Below are 19,782 nucleotides of genomic sequence, written 5' to 3' on the forward strand. Positions count from 1 at the left end.
CTGCAGTATAGCTGGGAATAGCTCAAAAGTCATCACTAGTACAAACCAGTAAGAATGAGTCTCCAGCCACAGGTTTTCTGTGCCGTGCTGGCACCTGCAACCCTATAGATGCATGTGCAGAGAAAGACACCTTTAGTACACTGTTACTGCTGCAGAAAGAACTCACAATTGTAATTAAAACAAACACCTCCCAGATATCAGCTATAAGAGCAGGAGTAGGTTTTTCTTTGTTTTTTTCTTTACCGTTTTACCAGCTGACGGTCCATGACATCACTCGAAAGCATCACAAAGAAAAATAAGTAGTACATTTATTGAATCCACTTACTACTACTTCTAGCTTTTATTCAGACACTTGTGCTCAGTTTTGAGAGCCAAGAATTTCTTCATTATCATTCAATGTGAATGATGCTGTACATGATCCAGTGCAGGAAGTTGGGCTCTTCTCTCCACCAGGCGTGAGAGAGGTGTTTCTAGTCTTTCTGTCCTGTTTTTTTCTTTTTTTTTGGCTGCACAAAATAACCCTTTCCAAGGGCACATGAAATAAAATACTATATTGCATACTATATACATTTACATACAACGGTAAATGCACCATTCATTCAGAAATACACAATACCTAAGGCTCAACGGAAAAACTTGGTTGAAGCAACTTTTCTCCCGACATGAGAAAAGGAGCTCATGACAGTTGTGAAAGTTCCCATGATCTGTGTTCACATGGATCCTGCCCCCTCAAACTGCAGCAATAGTTATGGGCCATCTGTGTCGGGGCGGGGGGGGGGGGGGTGCGGGCACCAATGTCCCACATGACTTCAGAAGCCCACGGCTCAGCAACAGAAAACCTGTACAACCATGACAGACGATTTCCTCTGAGAAAAATTATCTGGCAACTGCTGGAGGAGGCACAGCACCTTAGTGTACTTACTTGACTATGTGCAGAAGTAGTAATCTAAACAATGAGCTCCTTTTGGATACAGGAAACCACTTAGAACTGTAAGCTTCCCCTTTATAGCTGAATGGTACTTACTCTTGACTGTTTTTTGCATTTCTCCTTGGATTGTTGGACTGCAGGGGGACTAAACAGGTGTTAGCGATCAGCATACATGGTAGAGACCCTGGAGATGTTGAAAAGACAAAAATGTTGCTTTTTTTTTTTTTAAAAGCTGAGCAGACACAGGGAATTGAACAGTCTGCTTCAGCCTTATTTAGCAATACCTGAGCTTTGCCTCCTTCAGCTACTGTGCTCTGCTAACACAGGCCTCCAAAGTGCTCTAAAGGGGACTTACCATTCCTTCCATTACCTTCTGAAATGGCTTAAGTCCCTACAGAGAAATATTTGCCACGTTGTCACATATGGCAACCTTTTCCCTAAGATAAGAAAATAATTCTGTGTCAGTATCTGCAGCTTTGCCTTATCTCCCACTGCCCATTGACCAGAGTCACTGGACACCGTAACACAACTGCAAGGCTGCAGATAAGGCGAGGCAATCTTATTTCTGTTACATCTGTCTCCAAAAAGGTGCAGTCCTCAACACCCACACACAGTGGCACTGTAAATAATACCCATGGCCACTGTCCTCTACATGGGGAGGAACAAGGTGTTCTTGTACCTTGCTGTTGCCAAACCCACTGCTAGATAAAAGCTGGGGTTCAAGGGACCAGATTCACCTTTTATTAAGCTGCTCCTCTTTTCTCAGCAGTGGGCTCAATACCTTACCTCTTAAATCTATTTTTTTTTTCTGGACTCACAAGAGAAAGACATCAACCCTCCAGCTAGTGCCCATTTCACATACTGAGAAGAGCAATTTAAACATAAAATGTTAACTGCTCTCTCTCCTGCTTGAAGTAGGGCAGGCATTACAAATCCTTCCTGCAAGTAAGAGTCAGAGCGTAACACACCAGTAATACCCAAGAATGAGATTTGTACTCCATGCCCCAGGGCAGTGTCAGAGGCAGCAGCCCTTCCCAATGGCAGGGAAAGGTTCCACACACACATTCTCTGCTACTGCTCATTTGTCCAGTTGTTCTGGCTTGACAAGAGATGGCATTATAGCACATGTTGGAGCACCACACATCCCAATGGCACTGGGGACAAGGGAGTCCCCCTCAGCTCCAGCTGGCGTTCTGCAGTTCCTCCCGCAGCCAGGTTGGAAGGGGCTGCCCAAGTCTGTTCATCAGCTTGGATAATTCAATATTGTGCTCCCGGTAGAAGTCTCTTAGGAACAGCCGTGACTGTGTGGAAAAGACAAACCAAATTAGCATATAAGAAAATGTTACCCTGAGCACATTTCTGTCCCTGTTCCACAGGTCATTTCCTACCACTGATGGTAGGAAAATCCAGGTTTGTTTGCTCATTGTGTTTCATGTTTCTGTATCTCTTGCTGCCAATAAATTTGAGAGAGTTACTCACCGAGGAATCCATATCAGGGTATTTTCTTCCTTTACTCTTTCCTAGGCATTTAGTCTTTCCTCCATCTAGCAGCTGGCACCAAAATCCTTTTGCTTCATCAAATCTGAAAAGGACACTTGTGTTTAGAAGATATAGCCACGTGCTCAACTAGTAGCAGCAGAAATTAAATAACTCCACAGCTTTTTTGCATTTCAATGCTTAATTTTTTTGTTTTTGTGCTATTCAGTTGTTCTTGTTGTTTTTTAGCACTTCACTACTGTGACAATAACCTTAACAACCACAATTGGTTCAGCTTTATGCAAATTTGAGAAGTAACTTGGTGTTACTACATTTGTCTGTCAAGCTGTGGTGAAAAAAAAAATCAATGTTTTAGTGTATATAAAATTCTTTTAAAACTTCTCTATAGTTGAGAGGTGTTAGACAATCCCCCTATGTGTTTAAAGCCTTGGTGCTTCTTCTCTTGCTAAAACACAGGTATAAGGCAATGCTGGGAACCATGTCAGGTCTATCCTGTCCCTCAATCAACCAAAGGTGAACTTCAGGGTTGAAAAAGTACCAAACTCTGAGGCAAGCTGACCAATACTGCTTCTTTTCTGACAATGGGTGAAGGGGAAGTGGATCATAACAGCCAGTATCACTACTGTAAATAGTCCATTTACTATCATGACACATGCTTCAGCAAGTAAGGCTTTCAAGTAATCTGACATTTCTTTAAATGTGCACACACCCCTTTAGAAAACTACTGTAGAAGGAGAGGGCCTGAATTGGTACCGCTCTCTTTACCGTTGAAGGAAGGGCAATTGCAGTGTGCCTACACACACCGACACATCTACCACCCTCAGGTAGCATAAGCTGAGATAGCAGTGAAGATGTGAAAACAGGTTTCAGCTGCAGAGAGCAATATTATATGATTCAAGATCGCCGGCAGGCTTACAGAGTTTCTACTGATATTGCTACAGTTCACCTTGAGCTAGGACTTACTTATTTAATCTGTTCAGATTAATTGCACTTACACTGTGGACAACATCACAGCAATGGCTGAGTAACGTCCTTCAACTTAGCAGCAGCAAGGTACTGCCTCTGCTAACTCTTCCTTGGACAGCTCTGGGCGCATGTCAAGTCCACATCTTCGGTAATAATAAGCTCTTTACCCCAAAACTGTGTGATGTGTCCCTAATCTCCATCTAGGTGAATATAAGAGCAGCCTGTCACACATTTTTATCATATCTTTTTCTGTTTTCTGCCAGATTCAATGTATAACACAAAGCATAAGGAGCTCTAGTAATGCCAGCATCTTTAGTGAAACCACAAAGACCAAATGGAAAACATGATAATTACTGCTGTGAGCAGCTTCATGCTTCTCCATGACAGTGCCAAAAAACAACCCTCCCCTTTCATTTCTGGAAAGACTAAGTTATGATTTCAGTCTAGTAGCTCATGCTATCCAAACCCAACCATCTGAACCTAATTTTGGGGTTTAGATATAACCTCTGAAACCTTGGCAGGTCTTGCAGTCAGAGATAAGACATATTCTTCCAATCTAGTTAGTATCACACTTGGCTAAGAAAGCAGCTTCCCCCAAAACAATTCCCTACCTGAGAGCCTGGGTGTAGTTGAAGAGCGGTGTAACTCCCAAGAACTTCTGGATATTGTCCATTACAGCAGCAGGGTTTTGTCTCAGCTCCTGACCATCCACAATGAGAATCTGAAATAAAAGCAGACACCTTAACCTCTGACAGCTTGTGCTGAGTGACATTTGTGAGCTTTCTGGCTCTCAGAACTGCCCTGGGCCTTCACTGATGTGAGTAAAGGCTACTGACATCTGTCTATTCCAGAGCCATATAGGGGGATGTGGCCCAATAAACCCCAAGAGGCTTTGCTTAATAAACTTGTCTTTGGTCAAACTGAGCACTGAGGCGCAGCAGTAGCATGATTTACAGACTGTCTCATGTATCCTTTTTTAAATGTCAGCCATTAGGCTAAGTATTCTTCTGTAACCTAAGATTACTCTCCTGTTACATGTATGACAGACAATAATGAACACTTGTGCTAATAAATTATCTATTCCAAAGAACACAGCAGAAAAACAATCATGTGAGCTGAAGTCTGGGCAAAGTAGGAGAGCCTGACCCATAGCAAGTACAAGGATGATGTACCAATACAAAGGTACCACCACAAAGAGCCGCCATGCAATGTGATTTATTTCGTTATTTTAAACGGTGACCACACCGTTGGTTTCACTGGCTCTATCATTCCTCACAGGACTAGTAAAGCAATGAGATTCAAGCCCAAGAATGTCACCTTACATTTTATGTAGGAACAGTCAATATTTGCCTGCTCCAACTCCACAGACATGGAGGAATGCAGTAAGTATGAAGGAGGCAGGCTGAGCTGTTAGCTAAATTCCTAATTCTCACCCACAGAAGGCATGGGTGGCAGTATTTATCACACTGTCCTGAAGGAGTTCCTACTTGCCACAACTTCTCCTTGTGATGTGGCACCAGTGACTTGCTCTTTCTGCAAAATGTTCCACGACAAATAGCTGGATTGCACCAGTCCTATTCTGACAGTAACCAGGGATAGAGGTCTTGCTTTGTTTTCCCTTTTCTCCTTTAGTCTTGGCAGATCTATCACGTGCAGTTATTCTCTGCCATAGGAGCAGCCTAAAGTGACTAATGGGCATTGTAAGACTTCTGGAGTACAGACTATCTGAGCAGAACTGCAGTAACAGAAAGGAATTGAAAAAATATTTTCCGACTCACAATGTATTAGACAGCTTATAAATGTCTTGGGAATTTAGAGACAGAAATGTAGTGTATATTAATTGACCTTTTGCAAATTTATACACAAAACACAGAAACCTGACATGGCTGCAGTGAAATTTCCCCTCAGCAGACATCTAAAGACTTCACAACATGGAAACTACAAGTGGCAGAGTCCAAGAGCCTCTCTTTAAAGCAAGGAAACCACAGCAAGTGGATGAATACCCGCTGGGCCTGTAGAGGGTCCCAGGGCTGCAGGCTGCCTAGATGAAAGAAAGGGAGTGCTGACACTGCTGTTAGTCCTGAACCTCTCAAGCCTGGGGAGCTGCCCGGGAGATCACAGAATTGCCTTGTACTCGTTTACTTTTACAAATGCAGTAAAGTACAAAATTGAAATACTCAAGTCTGATTTCTTACCAGCTCATAATAGGAAGAAGCAAGTGGTGGTTTTTTTTTCAGAAGGTGAAATGAAAACAGAACATAAGGGGTTGGGGGGGAGGGAATTGGGAGGAGAGGAGAGGAGAGGGGAGGGGTTTGTTCTCAGCTCCCCAACAGTAAGCCTCGAAAGGGCTCCAAGAGACCACTCCCTGTTTTATCATCTCAGTTTCAGGCCAGCCAGCAGTGTCCATCCCCTAGGCCCAAGGGTCTTGCATGATCTCATCCAAACTCAGCAATGTCAAGGCATCATCAATCTATTTCACCCTACTGCCAAACGTCCTACCTGCCCAGAGGGGTAGTACGTCAGCCAGCGCTCCAGGTGAGTTGAGTACCAGCCAGGGAGCAGGCATCGGCTCTGCAGGTTGCGCAGTTCCTGAGGGGCCTGGGATTTTGCAGAGATCACTTGGAAGAAGGTGTAATTGAGCGCCACAGGGTCATTGTGAGCACGCTGGTGCTGGAAAACATAAGCTGAATTAAGGAGCAGGAAAACAAAATTCTACCTTTCCCGTGGCAGCTTACACACCAATGTGCAGACCCTTTGTACCTGACTTTGTCCACACCCTGCAGGCAGCCTGCATCACCTCCCCTGGCCTGCCTGTGGAAATGGATCCATGGCTTTCTGCCCCACTGGAACATTTGTGTAGCCCTCACCCAAAAAACAGTGTAGGAAAGTTACCTGGTACCATGAGTAGGCTCTGTCAGCAGGGTTAATCAGAACTGTAATGATTTTGGCTCGAGGAAGCAGGGCTGCACCACGTTTTGGTACCACCTCTGTGTCAAAGTAATTGGCACTCTTCTCAAACATGAAGTCTGTGCTGGCATTGGAGGGGATGGGAAAGAATTCCATGTACCTGCCGAACAAACGGGATGCTGGTGAGCAGCATGGCCTGGTAAAGACAAGGCACTGCAAGCTCTAGGAGAAAAATTCTGTTCACAAAAAAAGGCCAGAACTAGCCACCTGCCCTGCCACTGACCACTTGTTTAGACCTAAATCATTTGTCTCTTTGTACCTCAGTTCATAGCTGAGACACAGGGTCAAGAGCTTTGCTGTGCCTCACAGAAGCCTGTAAAATCAGTAACACAGAAACTCTAAGACATTTGAATAATGGAAAGGGAGAAGGTAAAGAGGACAAGACACTGTAAATCACTGGAAGACTGCTCTGCTGGAATTTAAGCTTAAAAACTCAGATTGCATCCTAAACACAAACATTGCCCTCTTGCATGTGGTGCTACATTCAGCTCAAGTTGGACAGCTTTTCCAGGGGATGCACGTGAAAGCCTACGCTTTCTAGGCCTATCTGTCAGCTAGTAGTACTGCTCTGCAGCACGGACTCATGGGAGCTTCACTCAAGTACCAAACACTTCCCAGTATCTTTTCAACAGTCCTTTAAGTGAACAGAGAGGTCACACAAGGTCCTGCATTGTGCAGGGAAGGAAATCCCATGGCAGAAATCTTACAGCTGTCACTCAGAGCAGACACAGGGGAGTGGTGCCACAGTGCACTCAACTGCAATGCTTCAAGCAAGACACACTGGCAGTTTCTCTGCCCGGAAACACAGTGGCATGATAGTGCCATTGTGGCTTTGTATTTCCCCGCCAGGTGGAAACACTTCACCATAACTGCATACTTGTACAGGTGGAGATCAGGGTATGCACATGGCCAACGAGATGCTGCAGTCAGCGTAAGGCAGGCAGTGACATCTCTGTAAACCTGAGGGGCACAGAACAACAGTATGGAGGTTGTCCCCTTTGTCCTCTATGTCTTAACTCAGAACCCAGTAGGAACTTTTCAGTGAGCACACTGCTGTCTGTTTTGCATGTCAAAGGAGAAGAAACCTCATGACAGCAGTGGGTTCAACAAAGAACCTCTAAATTTTTAAAGCTAAATCATGCCTGCAAGTATCTCCTTGTGAACAGTTACTAAGACCACAAACTACTCATCCTGCTCCTGGGAGTAAACAGTTGGATGAGCAGGAAAACAATGTGCTGAGCAATGAAAACAATTGGTCAGAAATGGAGAAGCTACTAAGAAGTCTGAGGTGGGCACAGAGACAGACTCAGGAAAAGACAACACGTGCAACTTATCACAGAAGAACAAATGTCAGGATTCTTACCAATCAATTCCTTTATGATAGTTGGGTCCATTGAAAAATTGGATCTCCTCAAAGGTGGATGGACTTGGGAAGTTACTGGTGACGGCTGGATGCAAGGTCAAGAAGAAGTGCACAGCTGTGGTGCCTGAAATGGGAACCAGTTAATGGGACCTGGGTCACACACACAGTTGGCTGAATGAAAGGCTTTCTCTACTCTGCAGAGAACAGCCCCAGATTGGCACATTCCTGTTACACACAGCTAACACACCCCTCAGCTCACGCAGGTTACAAGAGCAGTCACACCAAGCACTTTGGGGCTCAGCATGGCTCAGCAGTTCAGTTGGCCCAGACTTTACCTCATGCAGCTGGTTTAAGTCACCTCCTTAGCACAGCAGCTGTCACCCATGGCGACTATACTGGGCTGGGCTACTCCCATCCTTTTTTTTCCTGGTAGCACAGCCACACTGTCATGTGGCAGAACCCATACCTGCTAAACAGACGTGACCTGGGCACTGCAGGACAACGCCACACGCTTGGCAAGGAGATGTACTAGGGACATCAGTTTCCTCGGATAAGACTTCAGCTAGAGACACAGCTTGGCCTGCCTCTGCTGTGGATGTTTCCCTTTACCCAGCCTAGCCTGACAACCCTGCTCTGGACCCAGCTGTATGGCTCCAGCAGGTCAGTAAATCAGATGCCAGGGGAAGGTTTTCTTATTGTGCCATTGCAAGCAGCTTGGGCCATGACATAGTAGGGCCCACCCTGCACACAGAGCTTCACTGTGACACCGGCAGGAGACAGCAGTTTGGCTGGAAAAGCTTCCTGCCACAGGCCAGGATCACCATTTGCTGCGCATGGCTGGTGGCTGCTGTTTCAATGCACTACAGAGAAAGCCAAGGTTTGAAGACCTGGCTTTGGCTGAAGAGATTTTGCTGTCTTCAGGCTAGAAGGGAATCCTCAGGACAGTATGTACAGATGGCCATGTTGCTGCCAACCACAATGCCGCAGCAGTTAAGAGATGGTGACAGAGGTCAGACAAAAGAGGATTTCAACCTCCTACTGACAGTGACATGGAGCATGCAGTGCGTACAGAGATCTGTCGCAATAAAGCACTAGGGGACATTCATCGTAACCTTTGCTAAGCGTGTGTTTAGTCCTGCTGACAGCTTATGTCTTGTGAAAAACTAAGAAAGGTCATGGTTTCTCTGAGTTCATGGGGAAAAGCCAAAACACAGCTCTGCAGGTAGGGCTTTTTCCTGCAAATCAGGACTGATCCAAGAAAACTGCCAACATGCAAAGTGACAGACTTGCCAGATTTAGTTTAGAACAAATCTGAGATTCTCTGAAATATCCTCCGTGGTCATTTGGCAGCTTGCGCAAAGGGCAGCCATACAGATCTACAACAGAGACCTTTCCAGCTCTCCTCTCCGGAGGAATGAGATGAAAGTTGCAATCTATTTTTAGATAAATTAGATAGAAAGATAAGCATTACCAGTTTTCTGAGGTCCCACGATGAGGAACTTGGGGAGTCGATCACATGTTTTCTCTTTGGACCAGATATCCTTGTGCCTCTTATCATCGCAGGGATTCTGCAGCATAAGAGATGGGATTAAGCATTACCACAGGAGCAAATGGAACGGGGAGGAAAAGCTGGAAGGCCAGTCCTCCAGGGAAGATGCTATTAGCATATGAAGAACACTTCACAGCCACACTGCTGCTCTGCCAGGCATCAAGAAGAGTTCGATAAAACAGGAGGGAACATTTTCAAACTCCAAGGTGATACAGGAGCCAAAGTCCCCCTGAGAGTGTTAACCACAGGTCTCGCCCTATGCAGCCACACTGGGCGGGGCCCCCACGATAGTACAGCTCAGCATCTGTGGAATTCTGGCAGACAGACAACTCTATCACCCTCAGTTAATTTCATCTGCTCATTACCATGCAGAGAGCTGCTGTGCTGGGATAAAATGGAATAAACATGTTTTTATGTAATGAACATGAATTCTGCGGTGTGAAATTACCTTATGATTAATCACATTAACATGCCTGCAAGCTTTTCCAGCAACAAACACGGCTCCTTCCTCACACACTTAACATTTCACAGCGCCTTGCTCTAATATAAGCCCTTTAATGATCCAAACTTCTACCACCCTCCTTCCAGTCACCTCCAACAGCCATCCTTGCCTCTAAGCTCACATTGTGACTGTGGCCTACCACCCCTAGTCCCCATCCCTTCCACTTTGCAATTTGCCCCCTGCAGCTTGAAGCCACAAAGGTTAAACCTAACAACTTCATGCATTACCACGCTGTGCTCTGGATCAGCAGTCTCTCTGCTTTAAGTGTGGGACACACCTCTTGGAAAACCACTAAGAGTGGTTAAAACTGCCTTCTCACCTGCCACAAGGGATTCTTCTCCTGGGGAAAGATTTCAAAGTACTTTCTTGCAAGTTGGACAGGGGGCAGTGTTTGCAGGCGAAGATTGGTCCAGCACTGCACAAACTTGACCAGGCTCTCAAAGGTGTACAGTCCCAGGCGGTCATTCCCATAGTTAGACAGGTGGGTCATGAAGATGCTGATCTGAAAAGAAGAAGGACATGGAATGCTGCTAAATCAGGTAATGGTGCTGTTTCCTCCTGGCTTGTTTGCACTGCCAGGAAGTGACTGTTCACACCTCAGGCTGCTCTGCCTGTCTGGATTGATAAATATGCATATGCCAGTGTACAGCACTGCACTGATGAAAAATGAAATATATTTAGTGTTTGCAAGGCAGCAGAAACTCAGGACAGAAGGAGGAACACACACCTCTCAGTAACCCCTGGGAGTAGTGGCAGAGGTAAGCCCTGCCTGTGAGTCCCGAACAGTTTCAAAAACCCCTTCAGGTGGCTCTGGGGCATTTTGGGGAACAGGAATTAGTCAGTGACTCTCTCTAGACAAAAACTTGCAAAGCCTCTCATGGGAAAACAGGAGCTTCCCCTCTTCTCTCTGAGGCACAGCCAGGGCAGCTGTAGCTGCAGCATCTGCTCCAGCAGGGCAGCCGCTGGAGAGCGGGGCAGCATGCTGCACACCAGGGCACAGTGGCACAGGACAAGTTTTCCCAGGAGTTATTCCAGGCCCGCAGCCTGTGTCTAGGGGAATGCAGTGGATTTCTGTCAACTCAACAGAGCAGCGCTTTGCCAGAAACAAGGCTAGAACCACACCAAGGCTAGAAGTCAGCAAAACAAAAGCAGCACGTTAAGGCCAATGGAAGAATGACTATGTGTGACTGAGCCCTCCGCATCCAGTGCCTGCTGGTACAGGGAGGGGAAGGGACCTCAGTAATGGCAGGGGCCCCCACTGCTGAATCCTGGTGAGGCCAGGTGAGGCCAGCAGGCAACAAGAGGCTTCGCTGACAGGGGCAGGAATGGCCTTCCCTCTCCCAGTAGGGAAGAGCAAAAGGAGGAAGGGGGAGACAGACAGATGGGCTTGGATGAAGACGTTTGCTGGCATTCAGGAGGTCTGAATTCAGTTTTCTGCCCAGTGTCACCACGGACTGTTATCAGTGCATCTCAGCTGGACGTGCTGATTGATAGTACCTCTTTGTGCCTGACGATCCCCAAGACACTGGAAATGAATTTAATCCTGTCCATGAAGTGATCACACATCAGGGTCTTTGCATAAGCAACAGCAAACAGTGGTAGCACTCTGGGACACTTAGAAACTGAATGGAGTTAAAAGAGTTATCACATTTGTCTGCCTGTGAATTTTTCACTTCTGGTTTCCTACTGAGCTGACAGGGGCCCTGCCAGACAGGCTCTGGCACCCACACTTCAAAGAGCAGCAAGCACTTGGTGCTGTTGGGCAAAAAGGATGTGCTCAGTTCGACACAGCAAAGCACAGAAAGATCTGGGCCATAGCGTGGAGCACACTGGAAGGCAAAAGGATGCATCTCATGTTGTCTTTTGCCCGTTTTTGAGAGAAACCAGGAGGGTGGTGTGATAGCAAAGGGTGGTTCATCCTTTTGACATACTGGTGGAACATTTAGAGGAAAAGTTTGCTGACCCACTGCCATAATCCAAGCACTGCAGCAGGGAGGACACAGACCACCACCAGGAATACTTTCAAGGTTTGCAGAATAAAAAGCTTGCGTGGGACCAAGGTTAGCAACTATGTCTCAAGACGAATTGCATTCAGTAAAATCTTTATGCCAGCCATGGCTCACATAAGTAATGCTAACATCTGCAGACAGTCTCAAGCAACGTGACTCACAAGACAAGACAAGACCAACCAAAGAGACATTTCCCCGAGTGTGCAGTCATGTCCTGTAACACCCGTGCACTGGTACCCAAGGCCAGGCAGCTTGCTGTGCCTCGCCACAGCTACGGCTACCAAAACAGCTCTGTGCGTTACTTCTGGTATAACCTACATTCAAGTCCTGTCTCTTCCTTCCTCCCACCCACAAGCAGGGACACACGGGACTGGTTTGGTGGTTGAACATCTCTCCTCTCTCTCTCCCTTCTACTATCAGCAATGGCATGCTTTCCTTTCTTTCACGCTGAGAAAAATTCAAAGGAAACGGCACAGAGAGCCTCAAATACAGAAAACAGGAGGGTAAGAGCATCCTTACAATACATAAAAGAAGCAGCTGTGGGCACAGCATTAACCTGCCGGGTGTGAAGTCTGAGCAAAAGTGTTTGTGAGGATGATCAGAAAGATGTCCTTTGCTTCTGGGAAACAGAGACAAGGCAGCCCGTCCACTGAACAACAATGATTGTCTTTACTGACACCAGACCTTGTTCACTAGTCAGAAGATCAAACATCATCTGTTTGCACTGTGGAGTTAATCACATGCACACAGGCTTGGAGACTCCTGCATGTGTATATCCACTCAAAGAGAGCTGGAAGCACCAGAAAGGACTGAAAGAGACTGGTCCAAGTCTGCCATGGATCACTGCTGGGGCCGTGGGGCTAGCCAGCTTTCTATCAAGTCCATGAGATGGCTCTATCAGTGAGGGAAGGAATGCAACGGCCTGAGTCACTGTGTAAACACAAGCAATGAAGAGGAGCTTAGAGCACGATCCTCCACTGCTGACAGAGAGAGAAATGCTCCACCGCCAAAAGGAAACAGAAATGTAAACATGGGAAACACAAGAAGGTGTCTGAAAGAGTTTTAAAAGTCACCCTGAAGAGCCAACAGTAATTCTGACAAATAAGCTAATCCTGCACCAGAGCACAATCTTCCCAAACTTTTATGATCACGAATCACTGCCAGCTGCCTTGATCATCATATGCTTATCAGCAAATTTTAATGGGTAGCTCTAGAAATCATGTTTCTACAAATTCCTTGGCACAGCCTCCTAGACCAGCAATGATCTCTTCATTAGTCTGGTCACTGGTTTTCCAAGAGAGACCTAGGGCTCTTAAGTTTCACAGTGGTTATTTCTGCATGCATTCTTTAAGATCTGACTATTATAAGGTGGGACAAGGTGGAATAAACCCTACATATGGAAACAGAAAAGCAGGGGTTACAGAGAACAGATCAGTTTCTTTCTATCTGACCAGTGATGTCAAAGATCACTCAACATGTAAAGCCAAGATTAGGTTTTGCCTTACGACAGACTTTCATTAAGGAGGTTTTATTAAGGAGGTGGATTTGCTTGTTGTGTGTAAAGCTAGCAATTTTGTCTCTGGTGATGGGGACTGAAGGTTGGCTTCCAGAATGGGAAGTATAAACCCCTACGGTTTTGTGGCTAGGCTGCTGTAGACTCATACTTCTGCAGATCATATACCAGGCCAGAGCTGGTATTGTTCAGAGAAACACAGGGCCTGTCTGTAAACTACAACCTCTGTGTGATGCACCCAGAATGCACTGCAAGGGCTTTTTCACTATCAGGGTTCTAGGATTAGAGAGGCACTAAGCTCTAGGGAAAAAAAGATAAAATAAAAATTAAGCTCATTAAGGGAAAAAGTTTAATTTCTGATTCACTGAGCTTCTGCAGCCCCAACCAAAGGTGACTAAAGCTACGCATTCAACTCTGCAACCAGAGCCACTGATGTTATGTGAAAAATCCCACAAAACAAGTACACATTGACTGTGACCAGGGTTCCCACCTAGTCAGAAACAATCTACTTTCTCTCAGATCTGCTTGCATGGTTTCTTACCCAAACTCGGTCAGCACTCATGGAAAAGACATATAAAGGAGAAGTAAGAAGGTAGAAATTTGGAAGTTCGAAGAAAAAAACATCATGAATGGCTACAGAGTTAGACATTCTAAAATCACAATCTAAATCTGTCAGGGCAATGCCCATTCAGAAGACGGGATGACAATAGGTGCCAAATCAGCTTTAATAAGAAACAAATTCAGGTGAAGAATTGAAAGTTACTGTACATATGATCGATCAAAAAGAGCAGCAAGTTTTCCTACTGCAGCCAGTAAGTGAGGGATTGCGATCTATGGTTGGAGAGGGCTACAAAGCTTCATCTCCTAATTTTATCCATTCAGCATTTTTTTAAAAATGACTTTTTTTTTTTGTCTCTTGACACCTAGCACATGTTCCCAGCTTCAATGGGAAGTGAGAAATGCATGTGATTAGCCATCTGTGGCTGAGAACTGGGAAGTGGCTGCAGTGTGTTGGGGTTACTACAGTAGTTTGGTGGTTTGATGGAACTGATTAGTATTAAAGGAGAAAGAGAAACAGCTGCGTCAGACCCAGATCTCCCAAAATTGCCTTAGGGTGACAGCTATATCACAAAAAACAGCATCCAGAAATTGCTTCAAGTATATACATTTTGAAAGAAAGCGGAGAACATCCCATAACAAAAGCCCAGAGAAAGCACTTATTCTGAACAAAAGACACCAAGGCACATCTCACCTCTGATTCATGAAGGTGCAGCAGCCTAGGTAACATCCCCTCCATTTTGGGCCACGCTCAACACATCACCCTGGCCAGCTTCTATCTGAGGAGTGTTGTGCTTGTTGACACCCAATACCAATGCTTCCTTGGCAGTGTGCAAAGCAAAGCAGCCTTAAGTAGCAAGTACTTCCTTGGCCCTCTTTTTCACATCTCTTTACACTCACATTGGAGATACCCACAATGCAATAGGTTACTACACCGAATCCCCCATAGGATTCAGTCCTTTCCCACATCATGTGCATTAACTGAGACACCCACGTAGTGATTCCCCTTTCAGATGAGCTTACTGGGTTCAGGAGGACTGTCAGGAAGAGTTCACCACCACGAATGCTCTTGTCCAACTCTTTCGAGCCACCAGGATATTCATTATAAAAGATAGTGTGAGTAAAAAGACCACAGGTCTGTCGAGGCAAAACCTAACAGAGAAAAGCAAAATTAGATTAGATGCAGATGCAGCAGAAATCTACACGTGAATGTGTCAAAGCATCCCTCTATAGATCAATATAAAGAGTAAGGGATATAAGTAGCATAGGTTCAGAGGGCTCTGATATTTCTCCCAGCCATTTACTCATCACAGTGCAAATGAGTCAGTGGAACCTCAATTTAGTCTAGTTGTGCTTCATTTTGCTCTCTGTTCAGTACTGACCTCTGAATTGTACTGATAAACAAAAAACTGGCTTTAGCCAAGTTCCTTCACTTCACTCCATGATTTTGGAAACACAGGTGATACTGAGATTAACGTGCCTAATGTAGGTTATCAGGAGAGTGTCCCTTGGGCAGGAATTCTGCCCTGCCCAGGAGCCCATGGGCTCCGCTCCCCCAGCTGTGCTCACCATGATTCCATTATGGATGAATCCACGCCGGTACCGGGCTGGTCGCAGGTGTGGGTATTCCTCTGTGCTCGTTACCTGGATACTCCAAATAGATTTCCACGCCTCATAGAGTTGTGTGTGGACAGGATAAACCCCAGAATGATGTGGAGCTACAGCATAGCCCAAGTCTGTGGGAATCCCATGCTCCTGAAAGCAGAATATGCAACTTGATCATTCAATATTGAACTATTACCCTTACTAGGGATCATATTTAACAACAGCCTTCAAGTTGGAGCAAGGGGACAGAGTAATAAGAAATCTCTCTGAATTGGGAAACACGAAATGCTTCTTGTACTTCTTGCATTATGCATCTATAGAAATAGGAAGGGTGATTCCATATCAACAAGGACGTTCAGCGCTTGGAACAGCTACTGCAAGAACAGTCTTGTAGCTTGCAGGTGTGATAAGTCAGATTAATTCAAAGCCTCAGGTTAGGCTCCTTGGTTACTGAAGACAAACTAATCAATGCTGTTCAGTGACACAGCTCACTCCCACAATGCCTAGATCTAAGTCACTAGAGGAGGAAAACAAAATTTCCTTAACTGTTACAGAAGGAAAGGAAGACAACAACTGGGATCTGCCCTGAAGACAGCAATTCAAAGAAAAACAGGCATGAAGTAAGAGACTGTTCAGGCTGAAGATATTGGGCCTGAAGATATACTAAAATTACAGGAAATAACTGAATTTCATGTTTTTTAATTCCACTATGTGGTTCTGGTAACAATATGAATGATGACAGCTCTGCCCTCATGGTGCACAATAAAACCAGAGCCCCTAAATGAAGCAACAGCCTTCCCTTCCCACTCATAGCCTGTTTTATGTTAAATATGTATAATTGTGTTCTGTGCTTTGTCTCTCTTTGCAATAGACTGCAATGTTACTTAAGCATGAATAGAAGGAGACTAAATTGTTTCTATAATGCTGCAACTGTGCTCTGAATTCAGGATCATTCCAACTCTGCATGTGTCATGGGAACATGAGACAGCAGCCTGCTATTCCCAAGGGGATTACCATCAACAGAACCAAACTAGGGGTGAAAAGGACGTATCTTTTCAGAGAAACATGTACACTATATTCAAGTCCGTGCTGTAAGCACAAAGCAGGCATTGTCTCAGCAATGCAGGATGTTCAAGGTTTCCCCCCTCCTCTGCCAAAACCCAGGGAGTTTCCCCTGGACTTCCTAGATAAGTGATTCCCTCCAACGCTGTCTGGGGAGGCCAGAGCACACAGAACATTTTATACTACCACGTAGGTGACTTCGACAAAACCACTGTGTGCAAGGATGGAACAGGAAATGCTTTCTCACTGCCAGAGTTTATACATTAATTGGATTTGGATGGTAATGCTACAACAAGTTCACACCTCAGCAAACCAGAGCCTTGGGATTTGCACCATGGAATGTGGTGGAGCTGCCTGGAGCCATGCAGGTGCCAGGAAACACTTCCCACTGCACAGGCAGGCATGCAAATTCTATTTCTTGCCTGAAGACAGCAGGAGGCATGCACCAATTTAAACTTTCAGGGCTGGCCTTTTTTTTTTTTTTTTTTTAAATGCAGCTGTGTTACTAGGCTAGTATTCGTGTTCAGCAGGGTCTGAGCAGCTATTCCGTGGGAAGAATACTTTAGGATTAGTACTATAAAGGAGAAAAACTGTGATGCCCCTTACCACAGCAAACTGTTTATTGAGCTTCATCTGCTCAGCCAGCACAGTGACATTGTGGAAAAGATGAGGCTGCATGTGACTCCACATGTGAGGGAACCACCAGAAATCCTTCCTGTGCTTGAGCAGCATGTCATCCCCTTCATCTTCCTCATCTGTACCTACAGAGAGCAGAAAAGGAAGTGTAAAAACACAAAGCAGAAGAGGGGCTCCACATTTCTAAGCAGTAGCTAATCCCCTGCAATGCTGAGTCTTCCCAACAGAGAATCAAGATTTAATCTGTTATGCACACACACACATACACACAGGGAGCAAGGCAGGGAGCTGCCAAAAACTGCAAGTGCTAGAAGAGATGCATCAAATCTGTCAAGAGCCACTAGAGAGTCACATGGGAATGTGCCCCATACACTGCCATAGCACCATGCAGCAACTGCAAACATGTGGGCTGTACAGAGGTGTGGGGACAAAGAGGTGCCAAGAGCTTGCTTACCTGTGTGGTAGAATTTCCCTGAGAAGCCCAGGTTGAAGGTGAAATTTGGGACTAAAGTTCTCAGCTTATTCTGGGTGCTCAGTAAAGCCTGTTTAAATTAAAGGAAAAAGAAATGATCATACTCAGTTGTTCTGTAACATTCCTCTGAGCTCTGCTGGTGCCCAGTTCAGCCTGAAGTATCACAGGGGATGGGGCTAAGGCACTGTTACCTGTGGATTGGAGCAGGGTAACCAAGGGTTCCACATACAGAGCCTCTATGTGAGGTACCACCTTGCCCTACTGAACACTGGCACTTTAAAACCACAGTCACATACATCCCCCACTCACGCTCTCCACCTCACTGTAAAGGACCCAGAGTGTCTGTGCTAAGGCAAAGGGACAAAAATCTCACCTCCATGGAACAGGCAATCTTCCGAGGCTCAACCTCAACACTCCCTTCCTCTCCCTTGTGGGCTGGGACCTTGCTATTGAACCCATGACAGAGAGGTATCCCTGGCTCTGTGTCCCTTGAAAGTGCCAAAATCCTTTACAGCAGTAAAGTTTCCTGGATTCTGGACAGAAAGCCTTGGGGGAGCTGACATTCACAGTCATGTCATCTCCTGCAGGTTCTCTCTTGCTCGCTTCTGTCTGCTTTAAACGTCTGAGGTAATTGTTACAGCCAAAGGGAAGGAGCCCTGTGCCCCAACCCCAAGGTCCAGCGCACAGAGTAAGACAGCAGACAGACTTGACAGAAAAAAAGCAGCTCAGCGTGCAAGAAAGACACAAACTAATTCCAGCCAAATTTCTCCTGTTATAAAAGAGTAAAAAGTGCAGCCCTGAAATGCATGCTCTGCTACTACCTGTGTGCTTTGGGGAAACTGTCACTGATGGAGCTCCCTATGCGAGCAGTTCTTAATCAAACATGGACCTGGCAGGAGAGCTGTTGGCAGGTGACAGAGATGGTCCTGTCCCAGACAGTTACTTACATTTTAATAGCTTTTCTAGAAAAGCAGTGGCTGCACCAAGGTGATGACCTCTCAACAGCAGACTTGGGCTAAATGCAAACATACAAACAACTTGGCACACAATACTGCAGAAAGCATACAGACTGCACAGAGATGGGCAGATATTCCTTCAGAGCTGCCCCTCCCCTGCCTTACGGGGCAGAAAGGAGCACAGCAGAGCTGCCTTCACATGGCTCATGCTCCGTAGGCGTTGTTTAGACACACTGCTCACTAGGTATGGAGGCTTTGGGGACCAGCCTCGACACCGACCTCTGAAGGGTATCCTGAACGAATCACTGCTGTCACTAACGTTTCAAAATAGTGCTGACCAAGCACTGACCATCACATTAAATTAAAAATGATGGCATCGTAATTTACTTCAACAGCCCATTTACTACACGTGCATCTCAGAGAAAGGTGAGTGGTGAACTATGTGGAGTGCTTTTATCCCAAGGCAGGCAGCCCATGACCCAGCCCTCTCACACCTGGCAAGCTGGGAAGACCAGACAGTTTATTTCTACAGTGCTGCAGACACTCTCAATGCTCTCTGAGGGTCTGAAGTAACCAAGCTTTCACACTTTTCCCTAGAAGCACTTAATTGCTTGTTCCACCTCTCCACACAAACACATCGGCATCACCAAATGCAGCCTGGGACAAACTTGTAACAAAGATCCCCGTTCCTACATGAACACATGCCTACCACATCCTTATCCCAGTTCCCACCCTAGAGTGGTATTTTGAGGGATGGATGGCACATGACATCTCCAGAACCCATCACATGTGCATGTGGGTCTTTAAAAGGTGGCACGCCAGCAGCACTGCTGGCTGAAGCGTTCCTTGCTGCACAAGATCCAAAATAAGCAATGGAACGCCGAGTTCCCCTCCCATAAGGCATGGGGACTCATCCTAGAACAAGGAACACAGGCTAAGAGCTGTGCATTTCTCTACAGAGCAACACCTGCCTGCCCAGCTGGGTGACGATACCACTCCCGGCGTGGGACCAGCACTTTGAACACATCGCCCAGTACCTTAGGCAGGATAGTGCCACTTTCTTGTATTGCCCCCAGAGCTGTCCCAGGCCTTTCCCCTTCTCTCTGCTGCCCTGAAAGGCACATCCTGTTCCTCAAGCTCAGGCAGGAAGGTGGAGGGAGGAAAGACAGCAGCTAAGAGGCTTAGCATTCCTCTGCACG

At 45.9% G+C, this 19,782-nt stretch overlaps 2 protein-coding genes across 8 annotated transcripts in view; one reads left to right on the top strand and one right to left on the bottom strand.

The window, feature by feature from the left end:
- The window catches only part of ZSWIM8 (zinc finger SWIM-type containing 8), a 109,008-nt gene that overhangs the window by 75,494 nt on the left and 13,732 nt on the right, over window positions 1–19,782 (top strand). Inside the window, exon 27 of one of the 2 annotated variants that reach the window (XM_080598070.1) lies at window positions 5,265–5,566. The exons of the other annotated variant lie outside the window; for it this stretch is intronic. The gene's annotated coding sequence lies outside the window, so the exon portion shown is untranslated. Of the gene's footprint in view, window positions 1–5,264; window positions 5,567–19,782 lie in introns of those variants that run through there. 2 annotated transcript variants of the gene reach the window in all.
- The window catches only part of NDST2 (N-deacetylase and N-sulfotransferase 2), a 135,400-nt gene continuing 115,908 nt past the window's right edge, over window positions 291–19,782 (bottom strand). For all 6 annotated transcript variants that reach the window (XM_080598083.1, XM_080598087.1, XM_080598085.1 and 3 more), the window contains 12 exons: window positions 17,610–17,697; window positions 17,126–17,280; window positions 15,422–15,607; window positions 14,876–15,004; window positions 10,092–10,274; window positions 9,193–9,289; window positions 7,722–7,845; window positions 6,284–6,458; window positions 5,891–6,061; window positions 4,003–4,112; window positions 2,408–2,510; window positions 291–2,229 (listed from right to left, as the gene is read on the bottom strand). In XM_080598083.1, coding sequence (XP_080454209.1) covers window positions 2,104–2,229; window positions 2,408–2,510; window positions 4,003–4,112; window positions 5,891–6,061; window positions 6,284–6,458; window positions 7,722–7,845; window positions 9,193–9,289; window positions 10,092–10,274; window positions 14,876–15,004; window positions 15,422–15,607; window positions 17,126–17,280; window positions 17,610–17,697 — 1,647 coding nt within the window. In that variant the 3' untranslated portion in view covers window positions 291–2,103. The remainder of the gene's footprint in view (window positions 2,230–2,407; window positions 2,511–4,002; window positions 4,113–5,890; window positions 6,062–6,283; window positions 6,459–7,721; window positions 7,846–9,192; window positions 9,290–10,091; window positions 10,275–14,875; window positions 15,005–15,421; window positions 15,608–17,125; window positions 17,281–17,609; window positions 17,698–19,782) is intronic.

Source organism: Anser brachyrhynchus, assembly GCF_964034855.1.
Source record: "Anser brachyrhynchus genome assembly, chromosome: 6".
NCBI lineage: Eukaryota > Metazoa > Chordata > Aves > Anseriformes > Anatidae > Anser > Anser brachyrhynchus.